The sequence below is a fragment of the Neolamprologus brichardi genome, chromosome 3 (genome assembly GCF_056152115.1).
Source record: "Neolamprologus brichardi isolate AB-2024 chromosome 3, ASM5615211v1, whole genome shotgun sequence".
Lineage (NCBI taxonomy): Eukaryota > Metazoa > Chordata > Actinopteri > Cichliformes > Cichlidae > Neolamprologus > Neolamprologus brichardi.
In genome coordinates this window covers 6,854-34,733 of record NC_142106.1, presented here as the reverse complement: position 1 = coordinate 34,733, position 27,880 = coordinate 6,854, and the positions used below count along the sequence as shown (strand labels likewise).

The 27,880-nt window shown below is 43.9% G+C and overlaps 1 protein-coding gene across 1 annotated transcript; it reads left to right on the top strand.

Moving 5' to 3' along the window:
• The first annotated feature begins 10,699 nt into the window (after positions 1–10,699).
• Positions 10,700–20,665, top strand: LOC102793636 (high mobility group protein B2-like). Its single transcript, XM_087831045.1, has 5 exons — positions 10,700–10,859; positions 12,361–12,519; positions 17,200–17,351; positions 17,670–17,844; positions 19,778–20,665. The coding sequence occupies exons 2-5, from the start codon at positions 12,370–12,372 to the stop codon at positions 19,901–19,903; spliced, it is 603 nt and encodes a 200-aa protein (XP_087687171.1). The 5' UTR covers positions 10,700–10,859; positions 12,361–12,369; the 3' UTR covers positions 19,904–20,665.
• The last annotated feature ends 7,215 nt before the right edge of the window (positions 20,666–27,880 follow it).

Here is a 27,880-nt window from a genome sequence, read left to right as displayed (position 1 = left end):
GAGCCATACCCCTCCCTCACCTCTCCCTCCTGCTCCCCCAGCCTACACCCCCCTCAGACGCACTGCCAGGCCCACCAGCCTGGCCTGAAAATGCTCTCTCCAAACTACAGGACTGCTTCACACAGACAGACTGGGACAGATTTGAACTGGACCAGAAACTTTCACAGGATCAGTACTGGACTACATCAAGTTCTGTACTCCAAATGTGACTGTGGACAAAAGCATTCAGGTTTTCCCAAACCAAAACTCTGGATGACCAGCGAGGTCCGCTCACTCCTCAAAGCCTGCGACGCTACCGTCAGGTCAGGTGACGGAGCTCTGTACAGGGCTGCTCGAGCTGACCTGAAAAGGGGGATTAAAAAAGCCAAAACAGACCACAAAAGAAACATCGAGTCCCAGCTGTCCAGCACCAACACACGGGAGGTGTGGCAGGAATACAAGACATCATAAACCACAGAGGCTGTGAAAAAAACTGGCAGAGGAAATAAACAGCTTCTTTGCCCAATAGAAACACCAGAACAGCAGCCTTCATCTGCTTCAGCCCTGCTCCCATCCTCATCCTCACCTGGTTCCTGCACCGCTCCACTCACTGTAACAAGCACGATGTCAGACATGTGCTCCTAGCAGTGAACACCAGGAAGGCGGCCGGTCCAGACGGAGTTCCTGGCAAGGTGCTAAGAGCATGCACACACCAGCTCACCCTCATCTTCTGAAGAAGTCTCCCATCACCAGCCTGAACGATTACCGCCCTGTGGCCCTCACGCCCCTACCAGTTTGCATTTCACGTGAACAGATCCACAGAGACAGAGGAGAGTGAAGCCCAATTTTTCACACCAGTCTATTAATTAATGAAAGACCAAGACAGACTTTTAATTCATTTGAAAGCCTGATGCTTAACATTGTCCACCCCAGCTGTGAAACTCAGAAACCAGTCTTACTTGTTATCATCTATCGTCCACCTGGGCCTTACACAGAGTTTCTGTCTGATTTCTCAGACTTTATATCTAATTTAGTTCTGAGCTCAGATAAAATAATTATTGTGGGTGATTTTAACATCCATGTTGATGCTAAAAATGACAGCCTCAACATAGCATTTAATCTGTTGTTAGACTCAATTGGTTTCTCTCAAAATGTAAAAGAACCCACCCACCACTTTAATCACACTCTAGATCTTGTTTTAACATATGGCATAGAAACTGAACATTTAACAGTGTTTCCTGAAAACCCTCTCCTGTCTGATCATTTCTTGATAACATTTACATTTACAATAATTGATTACGCAGCAGTGGAGAGTGGACTTTATCAAAGTAGATGTCTTTCTGAAAGCGCTGTAACTAAGTTTAAGAATATAATCCAGCCTCTGTTATCATCGTCAATGCCCTGTACCAACACAGAGCAGAGCAGCTATCTGAACGCTACCCCAACAGAGGTCGATTATCTTGTTAATAATTTCACCTCCTCACTACGTACGACTCTGGATACTGTAGCTCCAGTGAAAACTAAGGTCTCTAATCAGAAGTACCTGACCCCGTGGTATAATTCTCAAACACGTACCCTAAAGCAGATGACTCGTAATCTGGAGAGGAAATGGCGTGTCACAAATTTAGAGGATCATCATTTAGCCTGGAGAAATAGTTTGTTGCTTTATAAGAAAGCCCTCCGCAAAGCCAGAACAGCTTACTACTCATCACTGATTGAAGAAAATAAGAACAACCCCAGGTTTCTCTTCAGCACTGTAGCCAGGCTGACAAAAAGTCAGAGCTCTTTTGAGCCAACCATCCCTTTAACGTTAACTAGTGATGACTTCATGAACTTCTTCACAAATAAAATTTTTATCATTAGAGAAAAAATTACCAATAATCATCCCACAGATGTAATATTATCTACAGCTACTCTTAGTTCCATTGATGTTAAGTTAGACTCTTTTTTTCCAATCGATCTTTCTGAGTTAACTTCAATAATTACTTCCTCCAAACCATCAACGTGTCTTTTAGACCCCATTCCTACAAAACTGCTCAAAGAAGTCCTGCCATTGATTAATTCTTCGATCTTATATATGATCAACCTATCTCTAATAATCGGCTATGTACCACAGGCCTTCAAGGTGGCTGCAGTTAAACCTTTACTCAAAAAGCCATGTCTAGACCCAGCAGTCTTAGCTAATTATAGGCCAATCTCCAACCTTCCTTTCATATCAAACATCCTTGAAAGAGTAGTTGTCAAACAGCTAACAGATCATCTGCAGAGGAATGGTTTATTTGAAGAGTTTCAGTCAGGTTTCAGAGTTCATCACAGCACAGAAACAGCTTTAGTGAAGGTTACAAATGATCTTCTTATGGCCTCTGACAGTGGACTCATCTCTGTGCTTGTCCTTCTTGACCTTAGTGCAGCATTCGATACTGTTGACCATAATATCCTATTAGAGCGATTAGAACATGCTGTAGGTATTACAGGTATTGCACTGCAGTGGTTTGTATCATATCTATCTAATAGACTCCAATTTGTGCATGTAAATGGAGAGTCCTCTTCACACACTGAGGTTAATTATGGAGTTCCACAGGGTTCAGTGCTAGGACCAATTCTGTTTACATTATACATGCTTCCCCTAGGCAGCATCATTAGAAGACATAGCATACATTTTCACTGCTGTGCAGATGACACCCAGCTCTATCTGTCCATGAAGCCAGATAACACACACCAATTAGTTAAACTGCAGGAATGTCTTAAAGACATAAAGACTTGGATGGCCACTAACTTTCTGCTTCTTAACTCAGATAAAACTGAGGTCATTGTACTCGGCGCTGAAAAGCTTAGAAATATGGTATCTAACCAGATTCTTACTCTGGATGGCATTACCTTGGCCTCCAGTAACACTGTGAGGAACCTTGGAGTCATTTTTGACCAGGATATGTCCTTCAACGCACATATTAAACAAATATGTAAGACTGCGTTCTTCCATTTGCGCAACATCTCTAAAATTAGAAATATCCTGTCTCAGAGTGACGCTGAAAAACTAGTTCATGCATTTATTACTTCCAGGCTGGACTACTGCAATTCATTATTATCAGGATGTCCAAAAAACTCACTGAAAAGCCTTCAGTTAATCCAAAATGCTGCAGCAAGAGTACTGACAGGGACTAGAAAGAGAGAGCATATTTCTCCTGTTTTGGCTTCCCTTCATTGGCTTCCTGTTAAATCCAGAATTGAATTCAAAATCCTGCTCCTCACATACAAGGTCTTAAATAATCAGGCCCCATCTTATCTTAATGACCTTGTAGTACCATATCACCCTATTAGAGCACTTCGCTCTCGCTCTGCAGGCCTACTTGTTGTTCCTAGAGTATTTAAAAGTAGAATGGGAGGGAGAGCCTTCAGTTTTCAGGCCCCTCTTCTGTGGAACCAGCTTCCAGTTTGGATTCGGGAGACAGACACTATCTCTACTTTTAAGATTAGGCTTAAAACTTTCCTTTTTGCTAAGGCATATAGTTAGGGCTGGACCAGGTGACCCTGAATCCTCCCTTAGTTATGCTGCAATAGATGTAGGCTGCCGGGGGATTCCCATGACGCATTGAGTTTTTCCTTTCCAGTCACCTTTCTCACTCACTATGTGTTAACAGACCTCTCTGTATTGAATCGTATCTGTTATTAATCTCTGTCTCTCTTCCACAGCATGTCTTTTATCCTGTCTTCCTTCTCTCACCCCAACCGGTCGCAGCAGATGGCCGCCCCTCCCTGAGCCTGGTTCTGCCGGAGGTTTCTTCCTGTTAAAAGGGAGTTTTTCCTTCCCACTGTCGCCAAAGTGCTTGCTCATAGGGGGTCATATGATTGTTGGGTTTTTCTCTGTATCTATGAAGCGCCTTGAGGCGACTTTTGTTGTGATTTGGCGCTATATAAATAAAATTGAATTGAATTGAATTGAATTGAACAACCACTGACCAAAACCCACTGATCAATGGCCATGAGTACCATTCACAGAGAGTTGGGGAATGGCTGCAATCACAGCATTGTAAGATGGTGACAGACATAAACGGCCTCCTTGACTCCGCCCTCAAACCAGCGTTCCTCCCTGTCCAGGATGTTACATCCTCATCATTGAAAGAGTGTCCACTGGCCTGTAGGTAAACAGACTGCAGAGTCCTGGCCTGACGAGGTGGCTCTTCTGTGTTGTGCCATTGTCTTCACCAGAGGTTGTTTGGTTTCCCCGATGTATAAATCCTGGCAATCCTCCTGCACTTAACAGCTACACTATGTTACTCTGTTTGTGTTGGGGACCCGATCCTTGGAGTGGACCAGTTTTTGGCGCAGCATGTTTTGGGGTTTAAAAGCCACAGAGACCCGGTGTTTAGAAAAAAATGCGTCTCAACTGCTCCGATACTCCTGACACATATGGGATCACTACAGGTTTACGCTTGGGCAGCAGTTGTTCTTCTCTCCTGGATCGGCTGGAGCTTTCTTTAGGAGCCTTTCCAGCTTTGACAAAAGTCCAGCTGGGATAACCACATTTACTCAGGGCCTTCTTGATGTGCTGTTCTTCTGAAGAAGTCACTTGGATGAGTGACAAAACGTTTCTCCCACAAAACGCTATGTCCAGATGAACAGAATCAACTTTTGGAGATAAAATGTATAGAAATCCATTATTGTACATAATTTCTTCAGAAGAAAGTATGTACATGATGCCAGTATTTTCCCACATTTTCTAGATTCTGTACCAGTACTGTGTGAAATGCCATCAAAAAGTCAGTTTTATTCTTTCTCACCTGTCTTTCTGTCTCCTCTCACTTTTAAAGGTTGCCATGTTAGAAAAAATATTTTGCCCTGCCGTGCTGTTTATTGATGTGGTAAATAAATAGTTTATGAAAAATCACTAAATCTGTCATTTATTATTTTTAATATTCAGTAATGGTCATGTCTCACCTCTAGTCTGTCTTAATTTCAGGTTTCCACCATGTGTTGTGTTCAGGAAGTTAACTCGACCAAGCAGTCTACTTTCAGGTACTGTTTAGAATACCAGCATAGGGAGGATGGTTTAAGTTTATTAGATTGATACATGTATACCAACAAGACTGTGCATCACTGTCACAACAGCGTTTGCTTTCATTCAAAGGCTTCATGGCTTTAATACCTGGTGGGCCGGTCACCAGTCAACATGCCCGGGCTGATGTTTTGTCCCAGTCCAGCCCTGCCTGTGGTGTCATTGTGTTCATTCTAGTCAGCTGTGTTTCCCATGCGTCTCCACTTCCCCTGACCACCTCGTGTGTATTTAAGTCTTGTCTTCCTTTGTTCATCGTGGCGTCGCCAGTGCTACCTGCCCCACATCACAGTTGTTATCTTGTTAAAGTCATGGTCATAGTTTTCCCAGTGTATGTGTGGGCTTTCCACTTATTTTGCCTTGTTTTACGTTGTGAGTTTCAGCTCCAAAATAAAGGCTCGCTCTTTGTTCAAGTTTAGTTCTGGCTTCTTGTCTGTGTCTGCACCTGGGTCCTCTGGTGATGGTGAGATGAAGCCGATGAACAGAAACTTTCCATCCAACTGGTCGACTCGTGGTTCGAAGCATTGTGATGATTCATTTGCTCTACTGCGCCATCAAGTGGACGATTCTAGTGAAACAGGCTCTGTGATTGTAATGATGTGATGTGTAAACCTCTAAACTGAATAAATAAATTGTTTTCATGGTTATTTATCCCGAATATTGTCTCAGTATGTGTGATACAAACGATACAGTGGAAACTATCAGGACAGAGTTTTGGTATGATTGTGTGACTGTGTAATCATGCATGTACATCTGGATAATGACACAAACTAGTGTGTGGCTCTAAACTCTTTAATAAACTAAAAGACAGAAATCAGATTATAGGACCTGTGGTGTTATTTATATTATGGTACTTATCATTCGTGAGGGAGGCCTCAAACATCACTGCATACGTAATCAAAGCAAGCCTCGATACGCGCTTCAAAGCTTCGACGCACAGGACACATCACTAGGGTCCTCTACACCCCCCCACACGGTCGGCCCCCGCAGCCCGTGACGTAAACATTATGAATTTTAAATACTGAAATGAACTTTTTATTTCAAATTTCTAAACATTAACATTCAATGCAAACTCTTGAGAGCAAAACATACTCTCATTTTTAATTCCCATAAGGAAATAAATGATAACACTCATGGAAAAATGCTAAATCTCAAATTGAAACATAACAATACACGAGGTGTAGAAAAAAGTTATATCCATATCAGTAATTACAAAAACTGCAAGCATGGCAAGAGACATTCTGTTTCTGCTGATGATTCAGTCGTGTTAATGCGGACTGTAAACCACGGGAATAACTGATTATGTCATAAGGTGGAATGGACGAAGTTTAACTTGGTATTTTTATTTGCTTGTGTGATGTGATGTGATTAATGATGTGTTTTATTCTTTGATATTTTTTAGCGTGTAGTGTTTTATTTTGTTGGGTTTTTGCATGTTTTTGTTTTGTTATGTGATTTGTTCCGGGAGGATGCCCATTCCACTGCCCCTCCTGATCATTAACCTGGCACACCTGGGGTTGGCGATAGCTATTTAATAAGAGAGAGCATGAGAGAGAGAGGAGGGGAGAGACATGGCTTGGTAACCGGTGTGGGCGACGGCTGCGCAGAGCGGCACCGAGGGCCGGCTATAGGCAGCTGGCCGAGGCGTGCGGCAAAGGAGAACGGGACCGGAGATCACGGACGACCACGCACTGGAGAGAGTGATCGGGGCTGAGCAGAGAGGTCTGTGTTGGTGTTGACGGGAGGTAGCTCCTCGCCGAGAGAGGCCCACGGCAGGGTATTGAGAGGCAGCGGGATGGCGTCTTATGTCCCTGGGACGGCGAGATTATGGCTACGTGTGTGAAGCACAACACAGTGGCAGGCGGAGTTGGGAGCTCTGCCCATCCGGGGTAAGTCCCCATCAATCCCGTCTAAGATGAACCTCCAGTGGAATCTAAGAATGGTGACTGCCGCTGGCCCGCTCTTGTTTTTTTGTTTTAGTTGGCGCCAAAATGAAGAGGCAGACAGGACGGCGACGATCTTGTTGGTTTCTGCGCCGTTTGGACTTTTATGAGACTTGACCTTCATGGCTGATTGCATTTTGGTTGTATAGTTTTAATTACTTTTAATGTTTTTAACTTCATGTTTCTGCCTCGCCAGAGTATTTTAGTGTTTTTTTTTTAAATAAATTATGGTTTTAGCAACTTGTGTTTACATTTACTACTTCCCTTGGCTGCTCCACTGCTCTTCCCATCAGAAGGGTTTCCCTTCTGTTTCAAACTTACCACCTGTGAATCCACAGATTACAATAACTACAATTAGGGCTGAATAATTAGTCATTTATTGTCATTGCAATCAAAATTTAGTTCTATTTTTTGACCAGTGATGTTTACTTTTTAACTATTTCAAATCTAATCTCAAACACAATATATGTTAGAAAAACCTGAAATAATTTCAATGAATCATTCAGCCCTAAAAGGCATCGCACATTATACCTGATCGATTCAGTTTGGTCGTCTGTCTGCGAACCACCTCACCTGTTTTTGCCATTTTAGTTTCCCTTCTTGCAAAGTGACTACAGCTGACTTTGCAGTACCACGTGGAGGCCATTTTCACAACTACATGAATGTGGTTCACTTCGACACACGTGTCTAGCATATGGCTTTGGAGATGAGGGAAAAGGTTTGTTCCAGAACCTGGGTGACAGTGGTTGCTGTGACTCCAGGTCCACTGGGAAGCTGACCTCCATTAGTTCTGATCTCCCTCTGCGGTCATACACACAGACACCATGCCTGGTGAATGTTTTTGGAGACCACCTCGGTCTTTCAGCTCAAGAAAACTGTGCAGAGCATCACTGGTTGTCAATGCCTGTGACCAAGGCAAGCAGCTGATTTTCTCTTTCATTGTCTTCATTACAAACCCTGTGATGTAGCTGATCTCTTTGTATTCAGAGAGCTTGCACACATCTGGAAGGTCAGGAATTGAGTGATCTTCAGGGTCACTGTGCCTGTTTGAAATTGGTGCCTAAGAAGTAAACCTTTGTAGACTCCCCTGAACTGTCTGGCATTAGGATTGTGCCCACCTCGTGCTCTCATGGCAGCGAAGAAGAGCTCTAAGTGGTCCTGACTCAGTTTGTAGGTCAGAAGATACCTGCACGGGGCATCGGTCCTCTCAACAAGTTCATTATAGATGTTAAGTCCACTTATGCCATTAGCAATGAAGCCATATATGGCAGTCTTCTTTTTGTTGAGTGAAGTGGCACCATTTTGTCATACTACTGGACCTTCAACCCACGAAGCAAGGTTTCTGCATCCTTCAAGCTGGTCTCAGCCCTGTGTTTAGTTGTTGGCTTCATTGGAGCTTTGTAACCTTTTCCAGGAGGATTACGGCTGCATCAAAAGCTGCATCTACAGTGCGCACAAACTCTACAGTTGCAGCTCAACCTTGAAAGTCCTCCAACTTCAAGCCTTGTTCACAGACTCCATTGCATCTGCTACACTTCTGCTGAAGAGCTGTGCTGCCACGTGGACTTTCATTTTTTTGTTTTCTCCACTGTAAATGAGTCATTTTAGCCTGTTACCTATTTGCAGATGACACTGGCCTTCTCTGATCCATCTGATCCATACTCGTATACCTTTGGGTATACGAGTATGTGAAAATGAAGTGGCAAACTGTTTCAGCTCCTCAGAGTACTTAGCTGACCGTTCCCCCTGTTGTATTTTGCATAAGATGTGTTTTGGCACTTCATTGATTGACTCAAGCAAAGATGCACACTGATTTGAGATCAAGAGCTTTTTCTCGAGTTCTTTGGTGACATCCTTTAAGGTACAAACTTTTGTCGTTAAACACCTAGACTTATGGCATTGCAATCTTAGCTTTTTCCTGTACTTTGTTAGCATCTCTTCTGAAGCCTGATTTATCCGCTTCAAAGACTTTGGAGACTCAATGTTGTAGCAGTGATCCTCTTGAATACAGCCTGGTTTTGCTAATGTAGTTGTTGATAAGGCACAACTATGGTCCGAAAAGAAAAGAAAAAGCAAGAAGGTATTGAACCGGAGAATGAACATTTTGCGGTGCTGCAAATGCTTGCGTTTGATGCATTGCTTGGATTGTTTTGCCACGAGTACCCGGCATGCAATGCGCGAAGGTCACGTGCAATACCTTCTTGCTTTTTCTTTGCCCCCCAAAAAGTTATGTACAAAACGAAGGAGAACAATGCCGGACCGTACAAAGACAGACTTGATGAAAAGTCAAAGAAAAGATACGAGGAAAAAATCAAAGGAGTGAAAGGGTTATACCCTTACGAGCACACAGAGTGGACAAAAGACGTTAGCGTGCTGCCCAACTTTCACCACGCTCATATTTATAACTATACGGTTCTTGGAGTGAGTGCATACACATACACAAGCCCAGGTACAGTTTACCGACAGATGGGTACAGGACCTTGAAATGCACCGTGTAGAACGAAAGGCCATCGTACGAACAAAGGTAAGTTTACCTCAGAAATCGTCTTCATAAATACACATTCTTTAACCGTTTATTAACGGTTTGACCTTTGAGCTCAACGGTAATTAATTAGTAGTGGAAATAATTTCTGGCACGCATCACAGAAATGTAGCAGTGACAATAATATTGTATGCTGTAATCCTACTGGGCTATTAATGATACAAAAATCTGTCATATATCCTGTGAATAAAAGTATATGTTTTTGTCTATGTATTTCGCATTTCGTAGGCTGGTTTGCCTACAAAACACAGCAAACATTACACACTGCCACAATAAACAAAGGAGCATAGCACGATGATTTCTGTTCAGCGCCATATAAGACGTATTAACTACTACAAAACATTTACCTTTGTGGAAATGCTTGGAGCAGACTAACATGTGAGCTGGAGTGTTTTCGAACGTTATATTAGGTCTTCGGAGAGCGGCAATCCCGGCCATCCGTCGCCTCTTCTTGACTTCGGAGACATGGCTTGGACAATTTGTCTTCCACGCCAGAATCCGATAAAAACCAATCGCTTTACCTGTCGGCTTCCCGTGGCTGTCGCTCGCCCGGCTTGTGCAGTTAATAATACAACAGCTTCTTGCCATTTTTTTGTTTCTTTTTATCGCTGTGTAACTGATTTCAATTGAAAGCCTGCGTGCGCTAGTACCTCTTGCCACGGGTTCCCAGAATCCTTTGCAGTTTTACCCCTGAATGACTTCACATTTTCAATCTCTATTGAGAGGCGCCTTATAATTTCGAGTCATTCAGAGGTCAGTTGGACTCTTTTCATGTTTATTATTCAGTTCAACTGACAAACATCTGTAAAATATGACACAAAGGGACAAATGCCTAAAAATACCTGCTAATGGATTTTTAACTGTAAAAAAAATCATTTAATAATCCTGTAAAATTCAAGACCTTTTCACTCAATCGCTACGCTGTTATCTGCCACGTGTTCTCTGATTGGTCAGAACACCTGACATACACAAATTCCAACGAAACAGATTGGGGTTCTAGAACTTAGCCCCGCCCTGTTTATGTGTAGAATTCCCGCCCTGGTAGCATCGCTCTGCGGGCGGAACCTTGTGGCACAACTGGATTTGACTAACAGTGCCTATAACCAATCAGAGATCGGTATTAAGACGAGCTCCGCCCATGTTTGCAAACAGTGTTCCGCCCCCTCAATAGGAATGACCAACGGGGGCGTTGCTGGTGGGTGGAGCCTGTCTCAGGCTCGACCCAGTTTGAAAGTGAACCAACGGCTCCAGTCGCAGCTTCAACCCCAAACAACAACAAGAACCCGAGACCCGGAGAACCAGACTCGGTCCAGTCCGTTTTACCTGCAGCCGGCCCTCCTGACGAGTGAGTACCCCGATCGGCCTTCCACCGCGGGGCTGCGGTAAAATAGCAGTGTATTTGAGCCGGAGATGAGCTGGATGTACCGGGCATCTTGTTTCTGATGTGCGGGCATCCAGAGAGAAAAGATCCGGGATAATAGCTGGAAAACGGGAATAAAATGTCCGCTTTGACGGTGGCAGCCTGGCGGTGGTGGGATGTGGTGTCCTTCTCGGTCCTTTGTGTGCTCCCTCTCGGAGGACTGATCCAGACATGTTGTTGTGAACACGAAACGCCCATTTTGGAGTATGAATGCCAGGAAATAGCCTGACCCCGTCTATTTAACACTGACCTCTCCGATGCATAGACGGAGCCCTTCGTTAAAAATGCGCAGCAGACGTAGAGACTGTGTGTTTCCATTGCAGCACCGCCCGTATCAGCATTACCGGCGGTGCTTTGGGATAAATGTGTCCGTGAATCACCGGAGAGCCCCGCGGTGCTCCCTGCAACCTCTCCGCCGGTTTACGGGGACTGTGAGCGACTGTTAGCCGGTTAGCCGCTGCTAGCAGAGGGGGATGGGGCGGCTAGCTCCGCAGAGGGCGGGAAGCAAATGGTGGTCCATTGTTCTGAGAAGCTAGCGTGGCTAGGCTAACCGCAGCGGCCGCAGATCAGCGCGAGTCCCGGATACTCGCCTCCATCCGCCCCAGCGAGGCTCTCACACCTCCAGCCCGGGGTGTACAGCGGGTACCGGGCTCCGTAGGGAGCTTCCAGCGCGGACATACGGAGGAGAGGCTGCCGGAGGGCCTCCCTCTGCCCGGCAGAGAAAATGGAGCCCGTCTGCTGCCTTTGTTATTCACAACGAGGCCCATCGGGGAGCTGTTACCGGACATTTACCGTTAAATACGGGCTCATACCGGCGGAATATAACCGGTTTATGGGTTAAAGTCACAGCGCGAAGAACAGCAGAGTCACGGGTTTAAAGGTCATTGCGCACAAACGTGTTTAAAGCTGAAATAAAGGTTAAATCCAGTCTGACAGCTCATCGTTATTGTGTCAGTGATGTTTGATCCTCTGTTAGAGCTGTCAGGAACAAAACACCCATTAATAACCCCGATCAGCTCCTCTGATCAGGTATTATCAATAACATGGACCCACAGTGTCTGACCATCAGGTTTCTCTGTGATAAGTTTAGTATTTGATGGTCAGTAATCACACAGTCATCAATGAATCAGCTGCTGATCACAGTGATCAATAATCACCATCAGCACACTGAATGTAATGTAAAATAAACCCATGTTTCATTACTGATTAAACTATATCACAGCAGGGGTCAGAGGTCAAGTGCCACCCCCGTGTCTTAGTATTTACTGACAGGTCAAAGTTGAATTGTGCGTAAATAGAAACGTCCTTTACTATCATTGTACGTGTACAACAACATTATGGACCAAGTCTATAAATGAATATCTGGTGTCTGCAGCACTGCCTCAGCTCTCCGTCTCACTCTTCTTCTTCTGTGGTGGTTTTTCAGGCCGCCACTATGATGCGTAAAGACATCAACAAGCCGAAGGGGAAGACGTCGGCGTACGCCTTCTTCGTGCAGACGTGTCGAGAGGAGCACCGCAAGAAGAACCCCGAGCAGTCGGTCAACTTCGCCGAGTTCTCCAAGAAGTGCTCCGAGAGGTGGAAGGTGAGGGGGGGGGCGCAGGTACCAGGTCACATTACCACCTGACCCATCAGTGTGTGAGTAACAGCTCACCTACCCGTGTTGTCCAATCAGGACACAGTAAGCTGCAGCTCCAGCTGTTTGACTGGTTTCCGTGGTTATAGTGGGAGCTATAAAGAGTTGTCATGGTGATCCTGTGCAGCACCAGTCACAGACTTACAGTGTAAACTCATTCAAACCTTTGGCAGGTTAACAGGCTGTGTGAGCAGAGTCTATGTTCTGTGTGTGCTTCCAGCCTCACAGCACAAACTGCAGAGGAGCACAGGCTGTATAAAACCACAGCTCAGTGTTCAGGACTGATGTTCACTCTGAGGCAGCAGAAACACCTGCTTACAGGCAGCACAGACTCAGAGGTTCATCCTGCTTCACACTGAGCTGTGAAGGACTGTGTCAGTGACATCACCTGCACAGGTGGATCGGCCTCTGACCTGTTTGTTATATGTCACATACAGAGAGGTGAATGAGTGGAGTCATCACTCAGCATGTCTGTGGCTGAGAGCTGCAGGCTACAGCAGAGCTGCTCATGATGTCACACGTGCCGGTGTGACATCATGAGCAGCTCCAGGATCACTGCTGTGCTCTTCATCACTCCAGTGTTGGTCAAGTTACTGGAAAAAAGTCATCAGTAACTAATTACTGATTACTTCCCCAAAAAGTAATCCTGTTACTTTACTGATTACTAATTTTCAAAAGTAATTAGTTACTTAGTTACTTTTTAAAAACATGATTTACAATCTGAATAGGTGATAAAGTGATAGATCTTTCAGCCCAATTCTACTTTTTCTGCATAATCATCATACAAAATGTAATCAAATGGAAAAGTCTCTTTTTAAAACTTGTTTTATTAGTTTTAATCTTTTAACTTTATGCATCAAGCAAACATTTAATTATCTGCAACATTCTCTGACTGGAAGAAATTAGTTTAATATTTAAACCTATTTTCTGCACATTCCAGCACATAAAATAAAATATTTTTTGTGTTTACACTCAGTCTTTCAAATAGATGCAAGTAAAACACAGCAGAAAATAAATAAAGTCAAAGACTAGCGGTCCTGTTGCTCTATTTTCACCTGTAAAGCAGGAGTGGGGTAGGCGGAGGTTTACCCTGGTGCAGGTGTGCAGCGGTCAGTGGAAGAATCCGCGAGTTTCTCTGTGAGTTTCCCATTACGTCGTAGCTACTCGGTGCTTGTTTGGAAGTTTAGGGGATTTTGCTGTAAAAAGAAGTTTTCTTCCCACGCACAACGGACACTAATGTTTTTGTCACTTTTTATGGAATCAAACTCAAAGTAAGGTCAGTACTTCCACGCTTTAAACGCTGCACGCTCATACTCTCTCTGCACTCGATATATGATCCATTGTTGATCTGCACACAGCTGTTGTCACGAACGTCGCACTCGCTTACGTCACTGTCATGAGACATTCTCGCAAAAAATCACGGTTTTAGTAACGCAGTAACGCAGCGTTCCTACGGGAAAGTAACAGTAATCTAATTACCGTTTTTGCAATAGTAATCCCTTACTTTACTCGTTACATGAAAAAGGTAATCGGATTACAGTAACATGTTACTGCCCATCTCTGCTCAGTACAAGAGCTCAGACCTCTCCACACGGTCACAGCATCATGAGTACCCACTGTAACATGACAGCCAGGATAATTACAGAAAATACAATTACAGTAAATGAAACAATGAAATGTGAACTCGAGCATAAATCCATCAGAACACATGCACAGCGTGGTAAATGGTTCTTATAGAGCTGCTCAGTCTGAGCCCTCAGCACAGTCAGTCTATCAGCAGAGCAGAGATGTGATTGATTATGAATCAGAGCTGCTGTGTGTTTGTGGTCTGTAAATGTGTGGCAGCTGGTGGACTGTAACGTGCTCCTACTTCCAGGAGGTGGCAGCAGTGCACACAGCAGCTGTTTGAGGAGCACGTAGAAGAACATGTCGGCGTGATGTCTGAGAGAGCAGGGCTGTGTTCCTAAACTCCATCCTGTCTCCTTTTCCTCATCGAGGTCACAAGTGGACTTGGAGTTAGGAAACAGAAAGGAAGCGTTATGGTCGCCTCCCCTGAACGTGACGTCAGAGGATCTACAAAATGCTGGTCTTACCCAGGGCGGGTTACGATAAAACCATTTTAACGATGGTTAAAATGGTTTTATTGTGACCATCGAGTACAGGTTGTCATGTATGAATGTAATTCACTGTGAGTATTTTTTTCTCCCGCACCCTTTGAATGCATCATTAATCCCCCCTCCCACATGGAAAACCGCGCAGAGCATGCGTGTTTATACCAGACAGGGAAAATAAAGGCGACAGCGGGAGTTTCAGACTCGCTGTTGATTGGATTTCACAAACAGGATGTCCAAGAAAATGCAGTAACCTGCAAAACGTGCCATAAAACTATTGCCACAAAAGGTAACATGACCACAGATTTATTCCACCAGCTGGAAAGTCATCCTCTGTTTTAAACAACGTAGCTGCTCCTTTAGTTGTTTTTGCTGTTTGGTGGACATAGATGGTTTCTATGAGCCTTTAGCCTCTGTGGATACCACATGCCAATATTTACATGAACTTGGATTCAAGGAGTCTTAAACTGCAGCTCGCCCCATCACGACACATCGTGATATATACATCGTGTTTCATGATGGAGTCAAAAATATCACAATATTAGATTTTCCTCATAAGGCCCCCAGTGTGTTCTAATCTGTTGTTTTATGCAGCCTGTGAAATATAAGGTTTTAATGTCAGAGTCAGACAGAGTCAGTTTGAGGTAGTGTCACTTTCAGGAGGAGAATATTTCCATGAACCACGTGTGATTAAAGCGTCTGATGCACAGTTTACTGAAGAAACTCCAACAGTGAAATACTGCAGTCTGCTGTGCTGCTGCTGGGACTGTTAGGACCACAGGTGTGTCAGAGTTAAAGCTCTGTCCTCACACCGAGTCACTTATTGCTCCTCTGTGCATTTTGCTGAAACAGCAGAAATGAGTTCTCAGCAGTGCACACAGAGCCACATCTTTGTGAGCAATGAAGCAAAGTGTCTGAAAACACAGCCTGTTAGTGTCCATCCACACTTGTCCGGGGCCGGGTCGCTGGGCAGCAGCCTAAGCAGAGAAGCCCAGACCTCCACCTCCTCCAGCTTGTCCGGGGGAACACCAAGAGTCCCCAGGTGGAGCCCCTCAAGCACCCCACCATGGGTTGCTGAGAACGTACGTTGAGGCGAGCCTGACTATATATAGCTGGTACCTCTCAACTTAACGCACTAATTAAGGCTCCTTCCCCACCAGAGAGGTGACCGTGTCCTAATGCTAGTTTTGGTAACTGGGGATTGGTCTGCCAGGGTCTCCGCCCTTGGCTGCTGCCCAGCAGACGCTGCACAGCCCGTAAAAGTGCACCCTCCTGGGCCGGGCTCCAGGATGGGTCCCCGGTAACTTCTGTTCCCTGGTTCTTACACTCACAGGGGTTTTTGAATCACTCTTCGTCTGACCCTCACCCAGGACAAAATTTGCCACGGGAGACCCTACTCGGGGACAAAAAAGCCCCTGGGATCCCTCGGACACACAAACACCTCCACCACGATAAGGTAGCGATTCACAGAGGGGCTCGTTAGTGTGATGGATCAATTAAAGTCATGAGTCACAGTCACACAGTTACCGGCTCTCACCCAACAGATAATCATGAGCTCTCCTCTGACAAACCCTGACTCCACCTGAGCCTCCATCCTCAGGACCGTTTGCAGGGCCCAGAGGTTTGGGACACAACAACATCTGGATGCAGGTGTGAAACTTGCAGTTGTGAGCATCAGTCAGCACGGTCAGTGTGAGATGAGATCACATGTTCTTCTTCACTGGATGAAGGAGCTCAGGGCCCAGAGGTTTGGGACACAACAACATCTGGATGCAGGTGTGAAACTTGCAGTTGTGAGCATCAGTCAGCACGGTCAGTGTGAGCTGAGATCACATGTTCTTCTTCACTGGATGAAGGGGCTCAGAGGAGCTCAGGGCCTCACAGAGGGCTGAGGTCTACGAGCAGCTAACAGTACTCTGTGTGTGTGTGTGTGTGTGTGGAGGTGTAAACTGTCAGGGACAGAAACAGTTCAACCTTTAATGTAAGCATGAGACTGAGCTCCACAGAACAACATGATCACTTCCTGTGTGCTGGACTCTACATCATGTGAGCACTTTAGTTAAACACATCCGGTCAGGTTTGAGGAACTCACGCTCTCCTGTTATTAAAGTCTAAAGACTGTGTGCTGGTCACATGACTGGATTATTCCCATGTTTCATTCCAGTGTGGACAAAGCTCTGAAACAGGGACTGATAACAGCTGTAACATCTGCAGCACAGATCCACTGCAGTGAACCTGCAGGCAGTCGCTGATCAGTGCTTGACTGCAGCTCAGGTCAAACCCTGAGACAGATGTGTGCAGCTGTGGTTGAAGCAGACAGGTGCAGCTGCTCTTACCTGCTGATAGAAACATCTGGATTCCAGCTGTGTTCAGCTGTCCGTCTGCAGCTGGTCCCAGCAGGAAAGCTGGTCCTCTCCCTGTATCGATTCTGTATTATTCTGCATTGTTTTCTGTAAGTGTGACCCCGAGAGTTCAAAGGTCAGAGGTCACACACTGACTGTCTGCTCTCTGCCTCCAGGCTCTGTCTCCCAGTGATAAGAAGTGTTTCGAGGACATGGCCAAAGCCGACAAGGTGCGCTACAACCGTGAGATGAAAGACTACGTCCCCCCCAAAGGCTTCGGAAAGAGGGGCCGCAAGAGGAAAGACCCCAACGCCCCCAAAAGACCCCCGTAAGACCCCAAACACACTCTGAAGGTCCAGGTAGCACCTGACACACCTGATGTACTGATGTAAGACCCCAAACACACTGTGAGTCTGTGGTTTGAGTGTGCCAGCAGGGGGCACCACAGAGCTGCTCATGTTTGAGTTCAGACACAGAGGCAGATCCTGGATCATCCTGGACTCATGCTCCCAGTGTCTGAGCTGCTCTCTGACAGTGGTTAATAATAACAGCTGTACAGTGAGCAGCTCTCTCTGTGTGTTAAACTCATGTTTCCATTTCAGACTCACACAGACCTGCCTCTGACCTGTAGCCTGTCTGTCTGCAGGTCTGCGTTCTTCGTGTTCTGCAGTGAGTACCGTCCCAGTGTGAAGCAGCAGTATCCTGGGCTGTCTATAGGAGACTGTGCCAAGAAGCTGGGAGAGATGTGGAGCAAGCTGTCCCAGTCTGAGAAGCAGCCGTACGAGGAGAAGGCCCAGAAGCTACGAGAGAAATACGACCGGGTGAGGCTCAGTCACACAGACGGGTCACAGACAGGTCAGAGGGTATGAACCAGTCGCAGTGTGTGATACAGGAAGGTATGAAGGGTGTGACGAGTCCTCAGAAACATCAGCCTCTGTTCTCCTAACCCTCTGTACTGCATGGTTCCTCTAATCTGTGTAAAAACACATTTTCTGCACACGATACTTGTTGTACATGTTTGAATACTTTTAAACTACATTTTGACCCCAGAGTCAGAGTCTGGCTGTCAGTCAGCTGGTTACCACGTGTACTCTGGAGGAGGCTGTCAAACTGTGTGACAGGCGTTAAATACAAGTCAGTAACAACGCTAACTGATGACCGTTAGCTGCTCTTAGCCTCTGTTAGAGGAAGTTTCTTTGAAGTGGATCTAACATGGTCATAATTGGACTCCTGGTGATTAAACTCTGATACAATGTAAGAATAGGAAAGTGTGTTTTAGGACAGTCCAGCCTGACATTAGCTGGATGATGTTAGCTTATAACCAGCTGCTGTTGTTGTTACGCTGCTTTTGTCAGCTGTTTGGAGACTGGAGGGTCACATGTCCAATCATGTTCGAGCCCTGATGTCAGCTCTGCAGGTGAGGCTGAGGAGGATGGAAACATGTACCCATGTTAAATGGCCACATATAGTTTGAGCTGTGGGTGATCTTCAACACATAACTGACACGTTCCAGCAGGTTTTAGATAAACTGAGTGTTCATCTGATTTCCTCTTTATTTCAGGCTTCTAGCATTTTCTGTGTGGTACGAACGTTCAAAGGAGGGTTGTGTATTTTAATATTTCACCACCAGGTGGCAGTGAAACTGATTCATAGACTGAGATCCTCCAGGTCCAGCCTTCAGTGTGATGCTGCTGCTGAGCAGATGGGTCCTTCATTCATACAGTTAGACCTAAAACAGACAAATAAATAAATACATGGAGAAATGTATGAAACATTAAACTTTACTGAACGCGTGCACTGAGGTCTCTGTCAGGCTTTTATTTTGTAAACCTTTACTGAGCGCGTGCACTGAGGTCTCTGTCAGGCTTTTATTTTGTAAACCTTTACTGAACGCGTGCACTGAGGTCTCTGTCAGGCTTTTATTTTGTAATCCTTTACTGAGCGCGTGCACTGAGGTCTCTGTCAGGCTTTTATTTTGTAAACCTTTACTGAGCGCGTGCACTGAGGTCTCTGTCAGGCTTTTATTTTGTAAACCTTTACTGAACGCGTGCACTGAGGTCTCTGTCAGGCTTTTATTTTGTAATCCTTTACTGAACGCGTGCACTGAGGTCTCTGTCAGGCTTTTATTTTGTAAACCTTTACTGAGCGCGTGCACTGAGGTCTCTGTCAGGCTTTTATTTTGTAAACCTTTACTGAACGCGTGCACTGAGGTCTCTGTCAGGCTTTTATTTTGTAATCCTTTACTGAGCGCGTGCACTGAGGTCTCTGTCAGGCTTTTATTTTGTAAACCTTTACTGAGCGCGTGCACTGAGGTCTCTGTCAGGCTTTTATTTTGTAAACTTTTACTGAACGCGTGCACTGAGGTCTCTGTCATGCTTTTATTGTGTAAACCTTTACTGAACGCGTGCACTGAGGTCTCTGTCAGGCTTTTATTTTGTAAACCTTTACTGAGCGCGTGCACTGAGATCTCTGTCAGGCTTTTATTTTGTAAACCTTTACTGAACATGTGCAGTGAGGTCTCTGTCAGGCTTTTATTTAGTAAACCTTTACTGAGCGCGTGCACTGAGGTCTCTGTCAGGCTTTTATTTTGTAAACCTTTACTGAACGCGTGCACTGAGGTCTCTGTCAGGCTTTTATTTTGTAAACCTTTACTGAGCGCGTGCACTGAGATCTCTGTCAGGCTTTATTTTGTAAACCTTTACTGAATGTGCAGTGAGCTTCCACAGAGGATAAACTGCTTCCTGTGTGTTTCAGGACATGGTGGCGTACCGCGGCGGCGGCACGTATGCCAGGAACCCCAGCTCTTCAGCTCAGGGAGGAGAGGAGGAGGACGAGGATGAGGGCGAGGATGAAGAGGAGGAGGAGGACGATGACGAGTAGAGACGAAGAGCTGCAGCTGGGAGAGAGAGTGTTAGAGAGAGAGTGAAACAGGTGTGTGTGTTTCAGAGTACAGGTCAGGGGGCGGAGCCTCACAGCAGGTGTGTCTACGTTTCAGAGACTTCCTGTTCCTCTGTTAGGGTGTGTTTCAAAACACCGTCCCCCTCTGATAGAAACAAGGTTCCACCTGACAGGAAGCACACTAACACTTCCTGCTGCAGCTGATGGCAGGGACAGAAGAAGAAGAGACAGGTGAGAGAGGTCAGAGGTTAACAGCTGCTTCTGTATAGATCACATGACTCCATCAGTGAGTCTGACAGCATCACCTGGGTACAGACGTTTATTTAAACAGCCTCAGCCTGACTCACAGGTCACATGACCACAGGAGTCATGTGACTGAGTGTCGGTGCTGGTGACACAGAGGGAGGCGGAGTGCTCTGAAACATACACACCGGACCACAGAGAGAGTGTGTGTGTCACTGAGTGTGTGAGAACAGGGTGTGTGTGTCTTTACAGTAACGTGTGTGTGTGAGGTCATCAGATGTTAAACTGTCCCACAGCAGAGGACAGTACAGTAACCCCCCTCCTCTCACTGTTACCATGGTTACCCCTGCACCCTCCACCCCTCCTGTGTGTTACCATGGAAACCCCCGCCCCCTTCATCATCATGTTGTTTTTATGTTGTGGACGTTTTTGTTCTTCGTTCACTGTCAGAGTAGAAACTTCAACTTTTATAATAAAACAAGCACCTGAGGGAAAAACCCACCCGGAGTCTGTGCTTACTCGCCGCCGCCCACCCTGACTCACACACACACACACACCTGCGATCTGTGAACATGCAGCCAGGTCTCTTCAGCAGGATAAACCCCTCATCCTCACTGTTTGTGAGAGACTCACACAGCGCCCTGACTGTTGGGAACGGAACCTGTCCTGCAGATGTTACGTCATAACTCCAGAGGTTAGACTTGTCAGAGTGCTGCTACTAAAAAGTCCCAACGATATAAAATAGGTTTATATAAAATCTAAAACTTGAGAGCCAGCCCTGCTCTGATATCCTTAAGACATCCTGACACAGGCCTGAGGGGTCATTCTGTTTAAATCTCAGGTACATGTGACAGTCACCTGCATACAAATGAAATGTTTTTAATAATAAGGCCGAGAGGAAGTCAATAAATACTAACAAGAAGGGCCTGAGGATGGACCCTTGAGGTACACCACACGGGAGTGTGACAGATAAGTTTATCAACAGAGACAAACTTCTGTCAGACAGATGTGGCTTCAGTCACTCTGAGGCAGCTCCTCTAATGACAGCAATACTGTGATGTGCTGTCAGAATCTGCTGTGAGATCTAAAAGGAATCAGTGGTTAATAAAAACTGATACAAGTGCAAACTGTACTGTGAATACTTTAAACCTGACTGAAATACATCAACAATACTGAGTTTAAAGAAAACAGGGTTCAGTGATGTCAAAGGTCAACCTGCAGTTAACTCTTTACCTCAGCTGGTAAACACACTGATGATTTAAACTAGTGTTGGTCTTATCAACAGATCACATGACATTTGTGTTTTAGCCTACGCAGTTATGGTTTCTGTCCTTATTTAATTGAATAGTTACTGTTAGTTATGAGTCCCTCCTACAGGTAATACCTACAGGAACTGTACTTTTGTTTCTCACACCTCCTACAGCTGGACTGCCTTCAGTGTGGACGTCTTTTCTTCATATGGTGTTTATCACCGAGTCCGTGACTTTCCTCGGGGTCCTTTTGTCCTGTATTTGTGTTTCGTTCTGAGAGAAATGATCAGCTGTAACATCCTTGGTACACCTGACAGATGCGTTCACACCTCCATCACCAGCTGTTTGACCTGCAGCTGGAGCGAGCAGATCCAACAAACTAACAGTGAGCCCATGTGGGGTCCACATGGAGCAGGTCATCTAAACACAAGGTTGGTGGTTTGATTCCTGTCTGCATGTCAAACAGAGGGAATGTTGAAAAGCTCTTACGTGTAGTGTGTGAGGCATGTTGTATACAGTGCTTTGATTGGTTGAGTAGGACAGTGCTGTACCAGTCCATGCTGAGAGGCAGGTGTAGCACATATTAATGTCATATGACGTCCATATGAAGCGTGTGCAGTAGCATCACTCTATGGGAGCATTTTACTTTGGAATAATCTGTTCAAAGGTCCCTGCACCTCACTGACATGCATCACAACAAGCTGACCTCTGCATCCACCAGTTTGTGTGCAGGTGTGATTTCAGAAAACAGTCGGCTTGTCAGCAGTCTCCCAGGATTGTTGTTCCCGCCTCTTTACTTTCTGTTTTTGTTCCTTTGTAAGGTAAAGACCCTACAGTAGTACAAAGCTGAGTCTCTGGCTATGAGTCCACTTACCAGCCTGTTCCATAAGCTTGGTCTACAGGGGAAAGTAGCTGTGGCCAAAGCCCTGGCTCCACACATCAGGATCCAAAACCAAGACTGAACAGCCACCATCACCTGTAGAATGTCACAGCCTGGTGTCAACACAAGTAATGGAGACATTTCATTTGCCACACCCACATCAACAGGCGCAATATCAGGACTAATGGTTTGGAAAAGACAAGTGGTGCTGACAGTGGACTCATCTCTGTGCTTGTCCTGCTAGACCTCAGTGCAGTAGAAAAGAAAGTGGTGGATCTATGTTTCTGAGTGTGGGGCCATCAAGAGGCCACAATATTCAGAGAGAGCCAAGTATTACTCCAACAGCATGTACAATGCTCACTCTAACTGCTGTTTCCTTCTTATTTCTTTGTATACATGCAGCTCACACTCGACTGTGACTCCTGACCGTGTTTATGGGCCAAATGTTTTGTTCTTTACATTGTCTTTCTTCTATATAATTGTTAAACATTTAATAAATATGTCTACAAAAAAGATTTTAAAAAAATCAGACATTTCACACAGACACCCAAATGATTTCTGACCTGATGAAGGGGGCTGAAGGTGCCCTGCTCTTGACCAGCTTCTGCTGCTCTCTCCCTGCTCACTGTCAGCAGCTGGCAGGCTCAGGTCCTGCCTGAGACTTTTCATGTCATCTATCAGTGCCAAAGAATATGGGAAATAGCAACGAACAACATGAAACTTACAAAACAAGGACATGAATCAGCATTACATTCATTAGTGAAGTGCTGATGTTCTTTCCTAAACTTTGGGCCTTAATTAACATTACTGTTAACTAATGTTTGCTTTGCTTCTTAACCAGTGAAGCACCGAGGGGCTTTCTGAGGTTCCTGCTCGTAAATGCCCAAAATGAGTCGAGTATTTCTCTGCAACTACAAACTGTGACTTCAACAGAGGTGTAAATATTACAGCACTGGGGTTCAAACTAAATGAAGTTAGAGTTAGAAATGATCACGGGGTTGGGGATAGAATGTTGAGCAATCTGGATAGTTGCTGTCAGTTGTTCTTCATGTTCAACCCCCAAGGTTCCTTTGTGTCCAACCGATGGATCCATTGTCTCTCCCGTTTCTTCCTTTGTCCAACTGTCCAACCTGAGTTGCTCTGGATTCCAGCAACCCTCAGACTCTGCCAACCATAAGAAATAAAGTGTTTAACCAAGAGTGTGTGGGCTTCTTTCTTGTGTCTGATGTTGTATCTATGTTGTGTCATCCTGGTGGAGATCGAGTTTTTTGTTTCGCCAATGTATTGTGTCCCACACCGTGAACAAAAGATAATATACACACAATTGCAGGTCTGAGGTGTGAAAATTTGTGTAACCTTGTAAATAGTTTTGTTAATCCTGTTCTGTACATACTCCAGTTTTACTAATGTATCTGATAGAATGTTGGTGCTCCGTTTTGGCTGAATAGGTGGCAGTTTTGCCCTGACTAAATAATCTTTGAGGTTCTTGTTCCTGCGGTATGCTGAGATAACTTGATGGTTATCCAAAAGTCCCGAATTCTCAATGATTTCTCGAAAATTTCCCTTGATTTTGTTGTTGAGCAATCTACTAGCCGAAGAAAAGGTGGTGATGAGTGGGATGAATTCCTTTTCTGATGCGGGTTTCCGGTTCCGAAAGGTTCTGAGACAATGTCTCAGAAATGATCGGCAGTAGCCTCTGTTCTTTAATGCGGCAAATAGTGTTTTGACTGCTCCCATGAAATCAGAGTCCTGTGTGCATATTCGTTGAAATCGAATCAATTGTGACTTAATTAGTCCCTTGTAAGTGTGAGTGGGATGGAAGGGTTAGGGTTAGGATGAATGTTTGGGCCCCTCCTCCAATTGGAGGCGGGCGGTGCACGGGCCATCCCTTGGTAGGGTGTCTGGATCCTGGATTGTCCACGGCGTCTGCCATGGCGCACCAGGGTCCAGTCAGAAGTCCATCCAACCATAATAAGTTGGATGGAGGCGAGTTTTTTAATTTGGTTTTTCTACCAAATGAAATTAAATTGGAAATGAAATGAAAATTTTAACTTAGAATTTTAAATTTTTAACTCAAATTTTTAATAAGTTTTTAAAGAATTAAAATAAAAAAATCAAGTGGTTTTGAAAAAAACCTTTTAGTTTTTAAAGAAGAATTAAATAAAATAAAATCACAAAAAGGCCAAATGAATATTAATTAGTGTGCCTATGCGGCGACGTTTCGACCTGTTAAGGTCTTCTTCAGGCCTAGGCACACACAATAAATCAGGAAAACAGGCTTGCTCTCAGCGGTCTGCTCTGTCCGATGGCTTGGAGTGGAATGAGCAGAGAGTGCCTTCCACTTCTATTTATACCCTCCCACTTTTTTCCAGTTCGAATTTAGTTTTAGAAAGTCAAATTAGTGTTTTTACTTTTTCGCTCTTAGTTTTTTGGATAGAATTTTTACAAATGTATTTTTTCATCACTCCTCACTGGCAATAACATGTTTTTAGAAAGATTTTAATTTTTTAACCATGTAAATAATTTATAATCATGTAAACATTTTTTTAATCACATGGGTAATTTTTAATCATGTGTATTGTATTTTTTATCATGTATATAGTATTTTTTAACCACAACTATATATTTAATGTATGTTTTCTAATTTTTTAATGTGATTAATGAATTGAGTTTTTAATATGATCAATGAATTGAGTTTTTAATTGTAAATTTGCAATACTGTCCCAATTAGGATTAGAGCCAAATGGAAATTGTAATTAATTTTTATCCAGTAATTGGGTTTAGGGCCAAATCAAAAGAGATTTAATTATTAATTATGAATCCAATTAATTAGGTTTAGGCCAGAATATTGAAATGGTTGTGGTTAGGGTTTGTCATGTGGGTTGGGGCTTAATTAAATTGTGTTAGGGTCTGATTAGGGTTAATTGGGTTAGGGTTAGGGCCAGATTAATGGAGTGGTTAGGGTTAGGGCCAGAACATGGGGTTAGGGTTAGGGAATGAAGACTGACTCCTCCCCCCTCTTCCGAAGGCAGGAGGATGTGCACGGTCCATCCCCCAGGTGACCCGTTGCTGCTGGAAGTTGGACCGCCCAGGACGCTGCTGGCGCCTCCCGTGACGGACCACCGTCCATCCATCCTCATCATCATCAAAAAAAGCCATCGAGCCCGATGGACTTTCTAGTGTCTTGTTGTTTTTATTTTTCTATTTATTTATTTAGTGTGTTGATTTTTGTTGTTGTGGTGTCGCCTTTGTTATATATTAATAATATCGCCTTTGGTATATAAGTAATCAAAAAATAAAAGTGGTAATGAACAAAATAAAATAAAATGAAATAAAAGTTTTAGTGTGTTTTTGTTCTTTATTAGTTTTGTATTTATAAATAGGGTTAGGAAGTGTGGACTGAGCCTGTCTCCAGCCGGAAACAGGAAAGGCACTGTCCATCCCCCCAACGGGTTGCCCCGTCCGACCCCGGAAAAGGTTCTGGGAAGTGCTCTTCCCCCTGCGGACCGTAGTCCACTGTGAGGCACTCATGTCCTCCCGATGAGTCTCACTTTTTCGCTAATAGTTGTCTTTTGTTACTATTTATTTGTGTAAAATTTGTGTCCCCGTGGGCTTTGTTATTATAGGTAAATAAAATGAATTTGTTATTAGGTATGTTATTTATAAGTGTATTTTTTAAGTGTGTATATAAAAAAAATGAAATATTTATTTATTTATTTATGGAAAAAAATAAAATTGAAATCAAGAAAAAAATAAAATAAAAAATAAAGCTCCTCAAATAAAAAATTAATGAAGTGTGTGCTTATGCCGCGACGTTTCGGCCAAGATCTGGCCTTCCTCAGGCGAGAAGCACACAGAAAGACAAAAAAACGTGAGTTTGTGGCTGTAGAAGGACTCGCAATAGAGATGTGCACTGTCCGAAGGTCTGAGACAGAGTGAGGCAGAAACAACCTTCCCCTGCATTTATAGCCTGCCCCTGCATTCAAAACACGCCCCCTAAGTTTTCAGTGTCGTTTTTTCGTGTGTTGGTAATTTCTCCTGTTTTGCTGTCAAGACTCCAGTTTTTCTCCATAGGTGTTTATTTTGTAATTACACATGAATTGCAGTTTTAATGTATTATGTTTTTTATCCCAAATATTGACTGTTATATGTATTTATTTATGTATGAATTTATTAAATTAATTTTTAATACTTTGTGGAAATGTAATTTGTTTGAATTTTAGTTTATGTTTTTAGTAAAGGGTTTTTAAGTAATACTAAGGGTCAAGGGTCAAATATGAATTAATGTCATAATTTATTTCAATATGAATTTAGCTGATATTCCAATTTAGGCCTGATTCAGATTTAGGGTTAGGGTAGTACCTCCAGTTAGGGTTATGAGATTCTTACCAAGCCTGACGAACCAGGGTTGGGCCTGCGAGGGCTTTTCCCTTTTTAGGTGGTTGGGGGGTGTCGAGTGGTTAGGGTTAGGGTCCATCCTCAGGGTTGGGGATAGTATTATGGGGGGGGGGGGGGGGGGGGGGGGGGTTAGGGTTAGGGGGTTAGGGTTAGGGTAGGGGTTAGGGTTAGGGTTAGGGGGTTAGGGTTAGGGTTAGGGTTAGGATGAATGTTTGGGCCCCTCCTCCAATTGGAGGCGGGCGGTGCACGGGCCATCCCTTGGTAGGGTGTCTGGATCCTGGATTGTCCACGGCGTCTGCCATGGCGCACCAGGGTCCAGTCAGAAGTCCATCCAACCATAATAAGTTGGATGGAGGCGAGCTTTTCAATTTGGTTTTTCTACCAAATGAAATTAAATTGGAAATTAAATGAAAATTTTAACTTAGAATTTTAAATTTTTAACTCAAATTTTTAATAAGTTTTTAAAGAATTAAAATAAAAAAATCAAGTGGTTTTGAAAAAAACCTTTTAGTTTTTAAAGAAGAATTAAATAAAATAAAATCACAAAAAGGCCAAATGAATATTAATTAGTGTGCCTATGCGGCGACGTTTCGACCTGTGAAGGTCTTCTTCAGGCCTAGGCACACACAATAAATCAGGAAAACAGGCTTGCTCTCAGCGGTCTGCTCTGTCCGATGGCTTGGAGTGGAATGAGCAGAGAGTGCCTTCCACTTCTATTTATACCCTCCCACTTTTTTCCAGTTCGAATTTAGTTTTAGAAAGTCAAATTAGTGTTTTTACTTTTTCGCTCTTAGTTTTTTGGATAGAATTTTTACAAATGTATTTTTTCATCACTCCTCACTGGCAATAACATGTTTTTAGAAAGATTTTAATTTTTTAACCATGTAAATAATTTATAATCATGTAAACATTTTTTTAATCACATGGGTAATTTTTAATCATGTGTATTGTATTTTTTATCATGTATATAGTATTTTTTAACCACAACTATATATTTAATGTATGTTTTCTAATTTTTTAATGTGATTAATGAATTGAGTTTTTAATTGTAAATTTGCAATACTGTCCCAATTAGGATTAGAGCCAAATGGAAATTGTAATTAATTTTTATCCAGTAATTGGGTTTAGGGCCAAATCAAAAGAGATTTAATTATTAATTATGAATCCAATTAATTAGGTTTAGGCCAG

Coding starts and splice junctions, on each gene's coding strand:
- LOC102793636 (XM_087831045.1), top strand. CDS start 12,370: ATGATGCGTAAAGACATCAACAAGCCGAAGGGGAAGACGTCGGCGTAC. Junction 12,520..17,199: donor AGTGCTCCGAGAGGTGGAAG/GTGAGGGGGGGG, acceptor CTCTGCCTCCAG/GCTCTGTCTCCCAGTGATAA. Junction 17,352..17,669: donor AACGCCCCCAAAAGACCCCC/GTAAGACCCCAA, acceptor GTCTGTCTGCAG/GTCTGCGTTCTTCGTGTTCT.